Source organism: Apium graveolens, chromosome 10 (assembly GCF_009905375.1).
Source record: "Apium graveolens cultivar Ventura chromosome 10, ASM990537v1, whole genome shotgun sequence".
NCBI classification, from domain to species: domain Eukaryota; kingdom Viridiplantae; phylum Streptophyta; class Magnoliopsida; order Apiales; family Apiaceae; genus Apium; species Apium graveolens.
In genome coordinates this window covers 45,410,344-45,429,574 of record NC_133656.1, presented here as the reverse complement: position 1 = coordinate 45,429,574, position 19,231 = coordinate 45,410,344, and the positions used below count along the sequence as shown (strand labels likewise).

Genomic DNA, 19,231 nt, shown 5'->3' with positions numbered 1-19,231 from the left:
TTGAAGCACGGCCAGACAGAAAAGTAGAAATATCTAAAGTTGTTGTGAGAATGCTTCAAATTGAGGAAATAACCCAACTGCCTCGCGGTTAGAGGAGGGTACCCGCATTTGTGGTACATGACGTACAGTGCGAGGGCGGCCCGATATCCGTTTGGGTTGATCTGAAGGGGTGCGAGCTGGTAGTACTCGCAAACATTCTTGATGAAGGGATGAAGGGGAGAGGAGATTCCTAGCCTTAGTAGGAAGGTGGACAAGACCATGCGAGGCATCCTGCCTCCATTCTCCGGATGGTTGAACCTATAACATCTCATGTGAGGCAGGGGCAAGACAACATGGCCCTCGAGTTGGAACTGCTCAATATGCTGGGCCAGGTGTTTCTGAGTAAGCGAGGTGGGTAGATCGCGACAAGCGAGCACCTTAACCTCCGTAGTTGCAGTTGAGTCCTCCTCCCCATCAGGAATGATCTGCCTTTTAAAAATAATTTCATCCTCAAACTCGGGCTGGGCAGGAGGCACATAGGGCTCAGGAGAGGCCGCAGGGACGTAGTTATAGTTTCATATTTTATACTGACTAGTTGCATCTGCCACCTCCTCGCTCTGAGGGGAGTCATATGACCAATGCGAGCCATCTTCTTCACCCTCGAGCCCCAATATAGGATATTCTGCGGCTACAGGTTCCTTCCCTTTCTTGATGTCATAATAAGCACTCCCCAGGTCGCTGTCAGTAGACTCTGAGCCGAGCTGTATGGGGTCGAGGTGAAAGAGATATGTCCTAAGTCCAATCATGTATGAGGATTTAGGAATAACTTTTATGTAATCTGTTTTGATTTCATTGATATTAATAAAAGACTTGTTTTGTTTTTATTGCGGGCTCTATCTATTTTAATGTTTAAATAAGATATACCACATTTTAGAGTAAATCTTTTTATGGATTGTAATGAGATCATAATAATGAGACCTAAAAGATGATAACTCTAAACTTAAATAGTTCCTGGTCATAGGATTACTAACTGGTAATTAATAATCCGCAAAGATCGGTACATACTATGCTTGCTTCATTATGAAGGATGTCTGTTCTCATAGACATTTATGTGGTGACACTATAGCTAGTATGTAGGTGCTTATTATAGAATAAGTTCACTGAACATGACTCACACAGCTGAACAACTGATGGAGTTCACTCACGTGTCAGCAGTTGTTCACATAGTGATAGTTGAACAAGTATCCTTAGACTTGAGGTCATCATAGGCATCTTGTGTACACTGAACTATGCTTTTGTTTAGTTTTTAGTCTCAAGGGACAATTATAAGGGCTCTACTGGGTATAGGAATTTGTACACGAAGATAGTGTATGATCAATAAAGGATCTACCCCTTCCAGTGAAGGAAGAGAATGTTCAATGCTGATCCACTTATGCTAGTTCCGGAATCTCTGGACAGAGTGAATGAAATTAGAAAGGAGTTTCTAATTTACATTAAATAGAACTAAGCATAGTGAATGGAAAGCAAGTGATTAAATAAGATAGGCTTGACACAAGTTCCATACCTTGTATTGAATCGTGACATTGCAGGGTAGAAGGAATTGATTGTACGGTAATTACTCACTGAATAGGTTCTTGGTATTCTAAGCAGTGAATTCGTATTATCCGGATAGTCGCGATATGCTGAGAAGTATCCCTCACGATGTAGAATAAATATAATTAATTAATTAATCATATTTAATGAATTAGAGAATTTATATAAAAAATGATAAATTAGTTTTATTATTATTTATCTCTACTACCGGCTTAATATTAAACTTACAGGGTCACACCATAAAAGAGAATGATTTAATGGTGGAGGAATTAATTAATAATGGTTGATAATTATTTATTTATGAAATAAATAATTAATTGACAAATTTAATAATTGATTAAATGAGATTTAATTGATTATAAATTAATTAAGAAAAGGTTGTTAATATTATTAATTAAGAATTTAATTTTTGGAAATTAAATCAAGTGAGAGAATTATTTCTAAAGACTTTAGAAAAAGGATTAATAATTAAAAGGTGTTTTAATTATGAGTGAGAATAATAAAGGGTTAATAATAATAATATTTTATGGGAAAAATTTCAGCTGAAAATTTTGCCTATAAATATACTATTATAGACCATATTTTTGCCTCAACCAAAAAGATTTACAAAACCCTAATTCTCTCCATCTCCTCCTCCTTCATTACATCGTTTTCTTGGTGGATATCGATGGAGTGCTTTACACTTGAGGAGCAGCTGCTAAGGATCTCCGCTCGTGGTTCTTGGATCACTATTAAAGACCTCCATCTTTCCATTAATGTAAAGCTTCTTAAGGTAAACATACTGAACTACTAATTAAATATTATTTTTCGCATGGATCCTGCGGAGGGTTTCAGTTTTTTTAAGATTTAAGTTTACGTTTTCGCTGCGTTTATGTGCCAAAAACCCTTCAATGACATCAGAGCTACTTGCGAAAAGTTTATAATTCATTTATGTGTTTAACTGTTTTCGATATATGAGCATGTACGTGATTCGCCATGATTTGATGTTGATATAATATGTTTATATATGTATGGTTTTGAATATATGATATTCATGTGAGTTGTATAATCATAAGATGATTATGTAATCTGTATATATACTGATATATACATGATTTATGTTTGTTCTAATTATGAGAATTATATTAGATACGGATTCTGAATTGGCTGCTGCAGATTTGCTGAAATCTGGGTTTGGTGTCCGATTTACGCAAACGAATACCCTATTCCATAGGTAAACGAGCGTCTGAATAAAACTGATAGCTAAAGCTATCAACGACTCGTCTGTAAGGTGTTTGACGTCGTTTACTGCCCGTAAACAGTGATTCTTATTTTTCTGATTTGATTCTGATTTTTCTGATTTTTGTCATATTTTCTTTTTATGATTAGATCATGGATAATATGATATGTTAAGATCAGATTATGTTTTTAACATGCTTTTATGTGTTGTATGAGCATGGTGGATGGTTATGGCCTTTCGACCTTAGTATAATGGTTTTGGTTTTGGTTTTAAATACGACTTGCATGTCGTCAATCTTTGTAATCATAAATCTTGAATGTAACTCGAGTTATTCTTGTAAGTTCATTAGATTAGTTTTACTTTCTGAAAGGCATATGTCATAGCCTATTAGTTTATTCGAGGATTTAACTCAACTCAAATAAGAATGTAATAAGTAAATAGTGGATCTATCATCAGAGAGATCTCACAAAGTAACATCTGTCAAAGGATAAAGAAACATTGTTCATCTGCAGACTTGAAGATTCACTGGAAGAAGTTCAAGAATTTGATCATGCCTCAGTGATATAAATCAAGATCGTGGATTTAATCAAGTGACAGAGATCTCGTCAGGGTATCATTTTATTACAAGGATTTAATCAGAGTATCAAAGTCAAGACATGAAGAAACGTCACGGAAGTTAGTCACTCATGAACTAGACAGTACATCGAGTGTCAGCATTGAAGTGGCGGAATTGATTCATAAGTCTCAGTGATTTTCAGAAGATTGTCAGAAGAATGGATGCTGCTCAGGGTTAGTATTAATTCTCTATTAATTAATTAAGTCATATAATTTAATTAAGAAAATAAATTATATCTGCAAAGATTAATTTATTGATTAATTGAATTAAATTGATTAATTAATTTAGAATTAATATTGAGGATTTACAAGATTTTAATTGGTTTAAAATATGCTTAAATTCAAAACAAGACAATTCATTTGAACTAGTATGACAATCGGTATGACAATTGATAGTCATACCGAAAGTCATGCCAATACATTTAATTGTCTTATTAGAATTTCTGTTTAGATTAAAATCTGTTATTAATTCAGCAAGACAATTTATTTGAACTAATATGACAATCGGTATGACAATCAATAGTCATACCGAAAGTCTTGCTAGTTCATTTTGATTGTCTTGCTAGTTGTAAATATTGTCATACCGAAAGTCTTGCTGGCCAAAGAGATTGTCATGCCAGTACATTTTTCAGTTCGGTGTTTGATAAAAGCAGCAGAAGACCTTTATTGATCAACTTACAGAATCCAATCAAACAGAACACACAAGAGAAAAAGGAGCAGAAAACAAAAGCATAACATTTTATTTTTCATCTGCTTTTCTTCAAGATTAAATTTCTAGATTGTAAAGTTAAATCCAATCAACTAGAAATATTTATCTTGTTCTTGTGTATCAATCTAGTGGATTAAAATCCCTAGAACTTAATCTCAAATCGCATTTAGCATTTGATCTTTTAATTACAAAAATAGAAAAAGTTCATGTCGAATTTATTCTAGATTTGTAATAATTGATTTGAGATTAATCCGTTGTAACCGATACCGTAGTTGTAACACCTTTCAAGTTTAATAAAAGTTTTATTTAACTTGAATTTTGTTTCACAATTTTATTCCGCATTTTATTCGATTAAACGGTATTGTTTGCATTCAACCCCCCTTCTACAAACAAATTGGGACCTAACAATTGGTATCAGAGCCTTCTGATTAACGTACAAATCTAGATCCTGGACTTTTGTGTTTCTTTCACTTCTTGAATTTTTTATTCACTCAAAAAAAATTCATAATGACTACGCAAAAAGTTGGAACCGTTAAAATTCCACTTTTCGATAAAGAAAATTATGTTATGTGGAAGAAGAAGATGCTACTGTTTTTACAGGTTGCTAATCCCAAATATTTGCAAGTGTTGAAGAAGGGTCCAAAAATTCCTATGGTTATTGAACCAGAGATAATAGAAAATGATGTGGTGATCACCAAAGCGAGAACTTATGTGAAGGATCCTGAGGACTTCTCTCCTGCTGAAATAGAAGAAGCTTCCCTGGATGCTAGCCTTCAATTAATCTTAGTAGATTCCCTTAATCCCCTGATGAATAGACATGTGATGAATTGTAAAGATTCCAAACATATCTGGGAAACTATTGAGATTATTAATGAAGGCGCAGAGGAAGTTAGGGAGAACAAACTAGAAATCCTAACCTCTGAGTATGAATACTTTAAATCTAATCCAGGGGAAGGAATCACTGAAGTGTTTGAGAGGTACAATGCATTGATCAACAACCTGAACATTAATGGTAAATACTATTCCATCAGGGAGGTCAACAAAAAGTTCCTTTTAACACTGCCAACTCATCTCGAACATAGAATCACTGCCATAAGAGAAGCAAGAGATCTGAGTGAGATTTCTTTAGAAAGGCTCTATGGTGTGTTAAAGACTTATGAGTTGGAGCAGATTCAGCAGAAGGAAGTTTACGGGAAAGGAAGAGTGGTCAGCACGTCTACTGCTCTAGTAGCTGATGAACAACAACAACAACCACAATATCAACAACAATCTCAACAGTCAGAAAGTATGGTACAGTCTTCCAAGGTTGAAGATAATGTGATAGTAGCAGAATTTGATTCTCCTACTACAAATCAATCAGGAGATGATTATTATTCCTTGGAAGAACTGGAGCAATTGGAGGATGAGTCAATGGCCCTGATTGTCAAGAGATTCTCAAATGTCAGATTCAAAAGGAATCCCAAGTTCAAGTACAAGTCCAACTACAACGGATTCCAGAAATGTGGATCTTCATCCTCTAACACCAGCAGTGGTGGGTATAAAACAGGGATGGTTGATCGAAGCACCATTCGATGCTTCAACTGTAATGAGTTGGGACACTTTGCCACAGAATGCAGGAAGCCAAAACAAGCTAGGAAGAACTCTTACGATTCTAATCAGAAGAGTAAATCTGAAAGGGCTTACCTGGCAAAGGGAAGAAGCTGGGATGATACTGACAGTGAAGATGAAGAAGTTGGGAATCTTGCTCTCATGGCTAGTGATGCAAGCACCTCATCGTCAAGAAAAGAGGTAAAATTTACTGATGCTGAATTAGTTTATCATCTAGGAGGTTCCTTAGATTGTGCTCGTCGTGATAACGAATTGTTAAATCAACAAATCAAAGACCTTGAGAAAGAGGTCAATGAATTAAGACTTGTACACATTAATCAAGATAAATTAAAAGATCAAGTGTCTTTTCTAGAGAATAGAGTTGACTGTTATAGAAAACTTGAAACTATTCTTAAAGACAAGATCACTGGTCTTGAGGCTAAGGTTAAAGCTTACTTTAATTCTTTTTCGAAGTCCAAAGAGTTTTACAATAAGCAAGCTGTTAATCAAACATCTGGTATAGGTTATGATTACAATGCTGCTATTGGAAAATTAGGCATAAACTCCCCTCCTCATGTCTGTGCTAAAGGCAAGGAAGTACCACATGTGCTTAAGGGTGTTGATGAACCCCTCTATAAAGAATCAATTGCTGAACCATTTGATGAGACCTCTTTTATTATTCAAGAAGAAATCCGTGCTGAAGATAATGCTAATGGGAAAGCTGTCTCTAAGTCAAGTGTGTCAAAAGTTCCAGTCAAGGTTGTGAAAGCAACTGAGACTAACTCAGACACACATGAGTTGGATAACACAAATGCCATGTCTACCATGCATAAGTTGGTTATTGTTAATCCTTCTCATAAAGCATGTGGTGTTCCTGATTGTATGTCTTGTGCTTTTAATCTGATGTTTGCTTATTTTAATGGTAAGCATGTTTCTAATGATAAGACTACTCCTCGTCAGCATGTGAATAATAGAAAGCATGATAGGTCTAAGACTGCTAGTCCTCCTAAAGCTAGAAAGGAGACATTTATGCCTAAGCCTAAACAGAAATTTGTCAAGGCTGTTCACAAGGTCAAATGTTCAGTCATTGAGAACGTTGAGAATATTAAAATTAAGAATGTTGTTTTGCCTGATAAAGGCCAATTTTACAAGAATGCCGGACCCAGCCAAGCTTGGGTTCCGAAGAAGGTCTAATCCATTTGTATTGCAGGGCATTAAACAGGTACAACCGGTAGTGTGGATTCTTGACATCGGATCGTCAAGACATATGACCGGAGATAGAGCCCTGCTATCAAATGTGGTTGAGAAAGCTGGCCCAGTGGTTACCTTTGGAGATAACAGCAAAGGTTTAACGGAGGGATATGGCTGTTTGCTAGCTGGAAATGTTATCATTGAAAATGTATATGTTGTGCAAGGACTTGAACACAATCTGCTTAGCATTAGTCAGTTCTGTGACAACGGCTACAATGTTTTATTCGACAAGCTGAAGTGTCAGATTCTGTACAAGAAAAGTGTAAAACCCTCCTTAATGGGAATCCGAAAAGGAAATCTGTTCGTAGCTGACATGAACTCTGGAAGCAATCTTGAAGTCAATTGTTTCTATGCAAAGGCATCGTCAGATGAGAGTTGGCTATGGCACAAGAGACTTTCTCATCTCAATTTTAAAACAATGAATTCTCTTGTCAAAAGAGAATTGGTAAGAGGTCTGCCTCAGCTGGAATTCTCTCCAGAAGGACTATGTGAGGCTTTCCAGAAAGGAAAGTCAAAGAAAGCAAGTCACAAAGGCACTGACACATCTTCCATAACTGGTGTTCTGCAATTATTGCACATGTATTTATTTGGTCCAGTTAATATCCTTTCAATGTCAAAGAAGTGTTACTGTCTTGTGATAGTTGATGACTATTCCAAGTATACGTGGGTTTTATTTCTTCACTCTAAGGATGAAACACCACAAGTTGTGATTGATCATATCAAGATGATTGAGTTAGATTCTAACGTCCCTGTTAGAGCAATAAGGTCAGATAATGGGACAGAATTCAAGAATGCACTTCTCAATGGATTCTGTACAGACAAAGGGATTACCAGACAATTTTCAGCTCCTAGAACCCCTCAGCAAAATGGAGTGGTAGAAAGGAAGAATCGTACATTGATTGAAGCTGCAAGAACGATGTTAAGTGAATCAGGTCTTCCAATGTACTTTTGGGCTGAAGCTGTCAATACTGCATGTTATACTCAGAATCGAACTCTAATCAACAAAGACTTCATGAAAACTCCCTATGAGATTTTGAATGAACAGAAACCTTCTATCAAATACTTTCATGTATTTGGTGCCAGATGCTTCGTGCTCAAGGATGGAGATGATCGTCGTGGTAAGTTCGAGGCAAAGGCATATGAGGGTATTTTTGTTGGATATGGAAGAAGATCATATAGAGTGTATATCATTGATCAACACAAAGTAACTGAAAGTGTCAATGTTACATTTGATGACACTAAACTCCCTAGTATCCAAACTGAAGATCCTTCTGAGAAACTGAAGTTTGATGATACGTCAGATTCAGAATCAGAACATGGTCAAGAACCTGAGGTTGTTGCTGGTGAAGAACCTGTTAATCATGATGATACTCAAGGTAATAGTGATGGAAACTTTGGCAACAATGGAGATACCACTGCTACTGACGGAGAATCTTCAAGTCAACATGGCACCAACTCAGGGGGAGATGCTGAAGGATCATCTAGTAGGACACAACATCACAATGAATTTCAAGGCGAATCATCAAGATCAAATCTTCCAAGACAGACTGTCTGGAATAAAGCTCACCCTTTTGAGTTGATTATTGGTGATCCAGATGTTGGAGTCAGAACTAGACGTGCTACTCAAAATGAGTGTCTTTTCTCAGGATTTCTTTCTGAGATGGAACCTAAGAAAATTGAAGAAGCACTGACTGATCCAGATTGGGTGATTGCTATGCAAGATGAACTCAATCAGTTTGAAAGTCAACAAGTCTGGAAACTGGTACCTAGGCCTGTACACAAGAAAGTTGTTGGTACTAGGTGGGTATTCAGGAATAAACTAGATGAAGATGGTGTGGTTACAAGAAACAAGGCAAGACTGGTAGCTAAAGGGTATTCTCAAGCTGAAGGCATTGATTATGATGAAACCTATGCTCCAGTGGCTAGACTTGAGGCCATCAGGATATTTCTGGCATTCGCAGCATTTTTAAACTTTAAAGTTTATCAAATGGATGTCAAGAGTGCCTTTCTGAATGGGAAGCTGGATGAAGAGGTGTATGTAGAGCAACCTCCTGGCTTTGAAGATCCAGATCATTTGCATTTTGTCTACTTTCTTTTCAAGGCAATCTATGATCTCAAACAGTCTCCAAGAAAATGGTATGACACTCTCTCTGAATTTCTTATTGAAAATAGCTTTGTTAGAGGTGTCATAGACAAAACTCTCTTTTCTAAAAAACATAAGAATGATACTATATTAGTCCAAGTCTATGTGGATGATATAATATTTGGGTCTACTAATGATAATCTCTGTAAGAGATTTGCTAAGTTAATGCACAGCAAGTTTGAAATGAGCATGATGGGAGAGCTGAAGTTCTTCCTTGGATTACAAGTAAATCAAAGGTTAGATGGAACATTTATTTGTCAATCCAAGTATCTCAAGGAACTCCTCAAAAAGTACAATCTAGAGGACTCTGCATCAGCAAGGACACCATCAACTACAGCTGTCAAGCTTGGACCATGTGAAAACTCCATTAAGGTAGATGTCACAAGCTACAAAGGTATGATTGGCTCGTTACTCTATCTTACTGCAAGTAGACCAGATATTATGTATGCTACATGCTTATGTGCAAGGTTCCAAGCGGATCCTAGAGATATTCATCTCATTGCTGTTAAACGAATCCTAAGATATCTTAAGGGAACACCAAATCTAGGTATTTGGTACCCTAAAGAATCTGGTTTTAACCTTGTCGGATATACAGATTCAGATTATGCAGGAAGTGTTGTTGATAGGAAAAGCACCTCAGGGAGTTGTCAATTCCTAGGTAGCAGACTAGTCTCATGGTACAGCAAGAAACAACAAACAGTTTCCAACTCAACGGCCGAGGCTGAATATATTGCTGCTGGAAGCTGCTGTGCTCAGATCTTGTGGATTAGGAACCAACTACGAGACTATGGCTCTGTATTGAACAAAATTCCTATTTTATGTGACAATACAAGTGCAATAGCCATCACCAACAACCCTGTGCAGCACTCGAGGACAAAGCACATTGACATCAGGTATCATTTTATTAGAGAGCACGTCATGAATGGTACTGTTGAACTATTTTTTGTTCCAACAGAAGAACAAATAGCAGATATTTTCACTAAACCACTTGACGAATCCACATTTACCAGATTAGTTGGTAAATTGGGCATGTTGAATAGTTTTAGTGATTAATTTAGTTAATATCTGGGATCTGTTCTTGAATGAATTTACAAATGAATTTTTCATAAATGAAAAATTCATTTGCAAATTTATTTTATCATTTTATCATATTTCTTGCTTATTTCTATGTAATTTCTTTTATCTTATCTGTTTTTATTTTCCCTACTTGTTAATTTAAAATATCTCAGAATAAATTATATTCCCTAAAAATATTTTTCTATGAATTTTATTTGCTAAAATTCAATAGAAATCTATTTTTAGAATAAAAATAATAAATTCTGATATATTGTCTTTGTTTCTGTAAATATTTTAAGTCTGTATTTCAGTTTTACTAATTTGTTATATAATTTCAGTACATAGATATATATATTTATATAAGTCTGTACATATTTGATTGTATTTCTACTAAAATGATAATCGGCAAGATAATTGAAATTATCTTGCTGAAAGTCATTTCAGTACTTATATATATATACTTATTTTCATGAAATCGGTTTATTTCCAGAATGACAATCGGCAAGACAATTGAAATTGTCTTGCTGAAAGTCATTTCGATATATAATTGTCATATTAGTGTTTTTCAGTATAGTTTATACTGGCAAGACAATCGGTATGACTATCAATTGTCTTGCCAGTTATAAACAATATAGATATATATTTTCTTTTATTTTATACTCGTATGACAATCGGTATGACTATCAGATTGTCATACCAGTTATATATACTCAGTGTTTATTTTGTTATTTCTTTTATTTCTGTTTTTTTTCTCTTTCTTTCCTTTCTTTTGCCTGGTATGACAATCGGTATGACAATCCAGGATTGTCATACCAGCTGTAATATAAAGGCGTACAGTTCAGTTTTCCTTCAAATCACAACAGTTTTCTTTTCTTTCAAAAATTCGAACAGTTTTCTCTCCTCTCTCTCTACTCGATCTTAATCAAACCCCAACTGCCATTGTTGATCTTTATTGCTCGAGTTTTTACTCAGCATACAAATTCATCACTTTGTGATATATACATACAAGTATATATATACAGAGGTGCTGTTGGATTTTTGTTAAAAAACAAAAACAAATCAAAATCAGTTTCTGTTTTTTTATTTTATTTATTTATTTTGGTTATTTTTAATTTTAATTTCAATTTCTGTTTTGTGTCTTTTGGCTTTTCAAAACTGCGTTTGTGAGTTAAGAATTTTAACGAGATACATTTCTGTCTAAATTTTTCGATTATAATTAATTTAATTCGAATTATTAAATTAATTTAATTAATTCGAATTTTCTTAATATTATTCTTAAAATTCTGAAAGTATGTGTCTTATTATTATTTTAAATGGCTCTCAATTTCCAAATTGTCGCGCATAATCAGGTTGGTTATTTTAATCCAGAAAAATGTGATGTGGAAAAATTTAAGCCATGGATTAGATTTTTAAATGACCATTCGATTGTTAGCTCTGCTATTAAATCAAATGTGATTTTAAACGTCGATCTACTTAGACTGATTTGCACAACCTCTACTGTGGCCGATGATTCAAAATCTTTTTCATTCACCGTCGCAAACACACAGTATGTAGTTGATGAAACAGTCGTCAATCGTGCGTTAAATTTTCCACTAAACAATTTCTGTAATTTACCCTCTGAAAATGATATCACAAATTTTTTCCATGCTATTCACTATCAGGGGGTGATCAATTTAACCAAACTTTCTAAATCCAATTTGGTGTCTGAATGGGATATTTTCTTCGATACACTTTCCAAAGTGTTTGCCAACTGCACAAAATCCAATTTTCATAACATCACTTCCACTCTACAGTATATTGGTCTTGCGGTTGTTTTCAATCAAAGGATCAATTTTGGCAAACTACTTTTTCCCATTCTCTTGAGACGTCTAACTTCTGCTTTACGTGATCATTCTACAAATCGTAGGGTATCATGTTACTATGCTCGTTTTCTCATGCTTATAGCAGATCATCTTCTCACACCTGAACACAAAGCCCTTTTTGCTAACTCTGCAGTAACCGAACCCCCTCCAGTTAGCAAAAAGATTTACACTCGCCAAGACACAACCTTCAAATTCATGCAAGTTCCAGTACTTGTATCTGCTTTCATGGCCACTTATATTCCTTTACCTATTTTCAATCTTCCCGGTCATGAACAGCAACCTCAACCTCCAGTGGTTCAAGCCACCCAGGCTCCTCCAACATCAGATGCTCTTCCATTACAGGTAGTAATTCCTCACTCTCACTCCCTTCCTACTTCTGTTGAAAGACCCCCAGTGGTTGATAGGGCTGACCATGAAGTTGTAGAACCACAGCTTCAATCCCAGGTCATAGAGCCAAACACAGAGTCACATTCTATCTCAACCTCTCCCCCACTGTCTAAAATATTACCCAGAAGATTACTAGGAAGTAGTACATTGTTAAATATGAGTGAACCCTCAGCTCTGCCTCCTCCTAAGAAAAGAAGAACATATTCTGAGGCATCTGAAAGCCCATCCTTGTCCTCCCAACAGGACATGGACTTTGAAATGGCCAATGAACAGTTACTAGAGGCATTCTCTCAACAGGATGCATCTATTGAAATTCGCCATAGGGCCATGGCATCTTGTACTGAGTCAAGCACAATTCCATTACTCACAATGGAACCATACACTTCCCCAGATCATACTCAGGACACAGAACGAGGAGTGCACGTAGAGTCGGTTACAGTGCCTGCCATAGTTACGGCAGAAGAGCAGTCACATGCTTCAGAGGGAAAATCTGACTCTCCGCCATCTTTAATAGAGTCATTTCTCCCCTCCCAGATCCAACACCTCTGGCTCCCTTATGGGATTCTCCACTCGCAGATTTATCTGGAGAAAGTGGAGGGCAACTCGGTCAATCTATCCCTGAAGAAATTCAGACATCTATTTCAAAAGATTTAATGGTATTGACTGAGGATCGGGACTCGCGAATTCCCATTGCACCACCACTGACCTCTCTTGAAGAGGCTTAGGGTGATTTTAACTGCAGGTACAGAAGAACGGCAACAGGAAGACTCCTCACGAGCAATTATATTGAGAGAAACACAAGCACGTGAGGTGAGTGAACCAAACACGAGTGAAATTCAGGTGAGAGCACACACAGACACAGATACTCAAAACCTGTTAGCTCAAATTGCTGCTCTAAAAGAAGAACTTGCTAAAAGCCAAGCTGAAGCTCAAGCATTCAAAGCACAAGTGGTTGAACGGTCTTCTTCTTCCACCTCTGTCAACAATCAGCTGGCAATCATCAGGAATGACATCTCAGATCTCAAGACCACTGTAATACCAAAGCTCAATTCCATTCAGGACACTCCAACTTTATCAGCTGATGACATATCCAACTTCTGCTCTCTACACACAAGAATGACTTCTCTTGAAGACCTCGTTGAGATGAATCATTCACTGGACTCCTCAAGATTTCTAAAGATAGAGACGGGCATGGAATATCTCAATGAAGGGATGAAGCACCTATATTTCATGATCAAGAATTCTCATTGCCCTAATGAAGAACAAAGAGCTTATTTTGAAGGACCGTCTGGTGGAGGATCAGGCTCTGGAGGTGATGGAGGTTCCAAAGGAAGGTCAGAAGAGGATCCCTCAACTAAGGGGGAGAAGAAAGGGAGTAGTGCCAAAGGGAAGGAAAAAGATACCTCTGCTGGAGACAAAGGAAAGGTTGATGATGTCTACTACAGTGGAGAACATGATGACTTTGATATTTTTGACATTCCCACTGAACCAGTTCAGGAAGATAAAGATGGTTTATTTGAAGCTGAAGAGGAAAGTGATTTTGGAGAATGGGAAGAAGAAGCTCAAGTGGATCCTCTGTTTGAGAAAGAATTTCAGAAGGAGCAGTCAGAGATGAAAAGAAAAGAAGCTGAACTCAAGAAGGTCTCTCAGATCATTGACATGAGGAAAGATATTCAAAGAACAGAAACTCTTCAAAAGCAACGTCTTCATGACATTAAGGCTCAAGAAAGGAGAAGAGATGTCAGAGTGAAGATTGGTGAAAAATGGGATGAAGCTAGGAGAGTACTTGATATGCCTCAGCTGAGCACTAACAATGATAGGCAGTTCTTACATCTTCTTGACAAGCTGGAAATCTCAAATCCTAACAATGACATGTACATGAATGCTATCAAGACTGAAGTCTCAAGGATCACAGCTGCTTTTGATAGATCCCTAAATGAGATGAGCATTTTTGTATATTGTCAGAGTGAAGGATCTTTCAAGGTGTCACTTCATCTATTTGAGAATCGTTCTTTGTCAGAGATTTGGGTTCTTTTAAACAAGTCAAAAGAAGCTCAGAATTGAATGAAGTTCTTCGAGAAAGGCTTAAAGAGTTTGCCAGCAGGGCTAGTCCTCAAGTGGTCAACAATCCTCATCAGGTGAGATTCTTTAAGTCTGATTGTCTTCAAATCTGTCAGCTAGATGTACAATCTCTTAAAGACTACTCAGCTAAGCATCTGGTCTGGATGGAACATCATTTAAGAACTGCTGGATACTCATCCATGTTGAAGACTCAAGCTGCTGATTTGATTCAAGCTTATTGTGAAAAGAATATTAAAAGGTACAATCAGATCAAGAATAAGCTGAAGTCAATTGGAGTTCAACCAGTCAGACCAGCAAGCTTCACTTCAGAAAAGGATCGTGTCTTTGACAAGGAATTGCTTCAAGATTTAGAAGAAGGTGAAGTCAGAAGAAAAGACAACTGAAGTCAATTAGCTCAAAACTCAATGTAATATGATTAGAGCTTTATGAATCAAGATAGTCTAATGTAGTTATATGTTCAGGCTAGAGGAACATCTATCTTGTATTCACTTGTAAATTTCATTTGGAATCTGGAAAATGTTAAATATAATCCAGAACTTTTCTGCTATTTACTTTGCATTACTGTTTATATCTTTTTCTTATTTGTTAGTTGAGTTATCCTCTAGGTATTTGTTGGTTATTATCTAACAAGCAAATAGGGGGAGATTGAAAGGCATATGTCATAGCCTATTAGTTTATTCGAGGATTTAACTCAACTCAAATAAGAATGTAATAAGTAAATAGTGGATCTATCATCAGAGAGATCTCACAAAGTAACATCTGTCAAAGGATAAAGAAACATTGTTCATCTGCAGACTTGAAGATTCACTGGAAGAAGTTCAAGAATTGATCATGCCTCAGTGATATAAATCAAGATCGTGGATTTAATCAAGTGACAGAGATCTCGTCAGGGTATCATTTTATTACAAGGATTTAATCAGAGTACCAAAGTCAAGACATGAAGAAACGTCACGGAAGTTAGTCACTCATGAACCAGACAGTACATCGAGTGTCAGCATTGAAGTGGCGGAATTGATTCATAAGTCTCAGTGATTTTCAGAAGATTGTCAGAAGAATGGATGTTGCTCAGGGTTAGTATTAATTCTCTATTAATTAATTAAGTCATATATTTAATTAAGAAAATAAATTATATCTGCAAAGATTAATTTATTGATTAATTGAATTAAATTGATTAATTAATTTAGAATTAATATTGAGGATTTACAAGATTTTAATTGGTTTAAAATCTGCTTAAATTCAAAACAAGACAATTCATTTGAACTAGTATGACAATCGGTATGACAATTGATAGTCATACCGAAAGTCATGCCAATACATTTAATTGTCTTATTAGAATTTCTGTTTAGATTAAAATCTGTTATTAATTCAGCAAGACAATTTATTTGAACTAATATGACAATCGGTATGACAATCAATAGTCATACCGAAAGTCTTGCTAGTTCATTTTGATTGTCTCGCTAGTTGTAAATATTGTCATACCGAAAGTCTTGCTGGCCAAAGAGATTGTCATGCCAGTACATTTTTCAGTTCGGTGTTTGATAAAAGCAGCAGAAGACCTTTATTGATCAACTTACAGAATCCAATCAAACAGAACACACAAGAGAAAAAGGAGCAGAAAACAAAAGCATAACATTTTATTTTTCATCGGCTTTTCTTCAAGATTAAATTTCTAGATTGTAAAGTTAAATCCAATCAACTAGAAATATTTATCTTGTTCTTGTGTATCAATCTAGCGGATTAAAATCCCTAGAACTTAATCTCAAATCGCATTTAGCATTTGATCTTTTAATTACAAAATAGAAAAAGTTCATGTCGAATTTATTCTAGATTTGTAATAATTGATTTGAGATTAATCCCTTGTAACCGATACCGTAGTTGTAACACCTTTCAAGTTTAATAAAGTTTTATTTAACTTGAATTTTGTTTCACAATTTTATTCCGCATTTTATTCGATTAAACGGTATTGTTTGCATTCAACCCCCCTTCTACAAACAATTGGGACCTAACACTTTCAATCATGTAATGTAATTGAAGACTCAAGAAGGCTATCCAATGAAGGTGATACAAAGAAGAAGACGAGGCATACAAGAAGTCGAAACAAAGAAGAAGACTTATGTAATAAGTAGTTGTATTTATTTTCATCACCATATTAGATTGACCTTGATCTTTATCTTTATCATGAGCTTGATAAAGATCACATAGGATGGGGCCATAACCAAACACATTAACTTTATTGCACTTTACATTTACTTGTTTTTTTAATTTTATATATGAGATATATGCCTATGTTTACCATGCGATGATAGATTTAGGTGAACTTAAATCAATATAAGGCGTGCTCTAGAAAATCTAGAATAGAAATCGTTTCTTGCCTTAACAATAAATATTATGAATACGATCATGAGATTCTTGTGTTTATGAAACACGTAATTGAATATGAATTTTCAATAGTGAGAGAAAGGATGATTCTGTCAACAACAGATTTCTATCTGTAAGAAAGGGTTATTAAGTGACGCCTCTTGACAATGCTCCACCCGATCTGGGAATCATCTGATTATCGATTATTAATTTGAAATATTTAATTTAAAAGGAAGAATCTCTTTATAATATGATTATGATTGTAACGTAATATAATCCCTCTAAAATTAAATAATATTAAGTAGTAATTGGCCAATGACACAACGGGCTTGTGTCGGTCAAAGCCTTCCAACATGGCAGAAAGTAGTTCTTATTTTTGAATCATTGTCGTTTCGTGCTACAGCCGAGGGCTTTGATTTCGAAATAAGAAATACTTGTCTATTACATAGAGATGTGTACATTGAATTAGAATCTAAAGGTCGGTACGTGGCACAACCGTGGGCCGTTGGAGACTCATTTAATTGTACGAAATGTTGGGTTAGACTTGACTTAGAATATTGAGTTTGTCGTGCCACAGCCGTGACTCAATTATTCAAGAGGCTAAAGTTATATTAGGGAATAACATAAGATGTAATTGACAAGAGTTGTCTGCCTATTGAACATCACATGACATTTCGTGCCACAACCGAGGTTGTGTGATGGAATGTAGGATCCCTATTCCCACTAGCATTATAAATGCTTAATTTTCACTTAGGGGGTTGAATAAATTAGATAAACTAGTGGGAGACACTTATGAATAAAGACCCGATTCATATAGTGTTTGAAATGAAATTGAATATTTTCTAAGTGTTGTTATATGTTTATTATTTACTGATTTACTATATTCGTCATGTCTTCTGCACTATCACTCTGGAGCATACTAGATGCTCACAAGTTGACTGGTCCTAATTTAGCTGTTTGTTTCACTGTAACAAGTTGGGGCACTAGAAGAGGAACTGCAAGGTTTACCTTGCAGAATTGAAGAAGAAGAAGGGTAGTAAGACTACCGCTTCTGATTCAGGCATGTTCATGATCGAAGTAATATGTCACTAGGTCAAATTTCTACTTGGGTATTAGATACCGCCTGTGGTTCTCATATTTGCAATTCGTTGCAAGGACTAAAGGGAAGTATGACTCTTGAAAAATATGAGGTGATTCTACGTAGAGGCAATGAAGCAAGGGTTGCGGTCATATCTGTAGGATCATTTAGTTACATATGCCTACGGGCAAGACTATTATTTGAATAATTGTTACTACGTTCCCTCTATTGTGAGGAATATTTTTTCTATTCCTATGTTGTATGTGGATGGTTTTTTCATTTATTATTAAGAATAATGAATGTTCTATCCTTAGAGATAATGTTCTTTTTTTTGGACGTGGCATTTTAAATAATGGTCTGTATGTATGTGACGTAGAGCATGATTTACTTCAGATTGAACAAACTAATAAAAGAAAACAAGATGATGAAAAATCTGACCTATTTATGGCACTGGAGGCTAGGTCATATTAGTGAAAATAGACTGCGGACATTGCATAAGGAAGGGTTACTTGACCTCTTTGATTTTGAATCATATCCTACATGCGAGTCTTGTCTATTGGGTACAATGACCAAAATCTCCATTTAGTGGACATGGAGAGAGGGCTGCAGAGTTGCTAGGATTGGTACACACAGATGTATGTGGACCAATGTCTACGCAAGCCATGGGTGGATTTTCGTACTTCATTACTTTCATAGATGATAGATCTAGATTCGGATATGTGTATTTGATGAAACACAAGTCTGAAGCCTTTGAAAAGTTCAAAGAATATAACATGAAGTGGAGAAACAAACCAAACACAGTATTATAACTCTTCGATCAGATCGAGGTGGTGAATACTTGAATGGAGAGTTTCTAGATTATCTCAAAGAAAATGGTATAGTCCTCTCAGTGGACTCCTCCATATACTCTACAGTTAAATGAGGTATCTGAAAGGAGAAATCGAACTTTGTTAGACATGGTTCGGTCCATGATGAGCTATGCGAATCTTCCAGTATTCCTATGGGGTTATGCATTGGAAACCTCAACATATTTTACTGAATAAGGTGCCTTCCAAATCTGTTTCCTCAACACCATATGAGATATGGAAGAAAGGAAACCGAGTCTTAACACGTTAAGATTTGGGGATGTCCAGCTTATGTCAAGAAAGTTGACCCAGATAAGCTGGATCTCGATCCGTAAAATGTAATTTTGTGGGAATCCTAAAGAGACTTTGGGGTATTACTTTTACACCGATCATCGGGTGTTTGTCTCCAGACATGCTACCTTCTTGGAAAAGTTTATCCTTGAAGAAACAGTGGGAGCAAAATTGAC

General features: G+C 35.9%; 1 protein-coding gene across 5 annotated transcripts in view; it reads left to right on the top strand.

Annotated features, from left to right (window-relative positions):
- The window catches only part of LOC141689257 (benzaldehyde dehydrogenase, mitochondrial-like), a 36,831-nt gene extending 18,928 nt beyond the window's left edge, over positions 1-17,903 (top strand). For 4 of the 5 annotated variants that reach the window (XM_074493503.1, XM_074493502.1, XM_074493498.1 and 1 more), the window contains exon 6: positions 17,817-17,903. In XM_074493503.1, the coding sequence (XP_074349604.1) occupies positions 17,817-17,878 (62 nt within the window). In that variant the 3' untranslated portion in view covers positions 17,879-17,903. Of the gene's footprint in view, positions 1-3,303; positions 3,723-17,816 lie in introns of those variants that run through there. The other variant, XM_074493499.1, reaches the window with a different exon arrangement.
- The last annotated feature ends 1,328 nt before the right edge of the window (positions 17,904-19,231 follow it).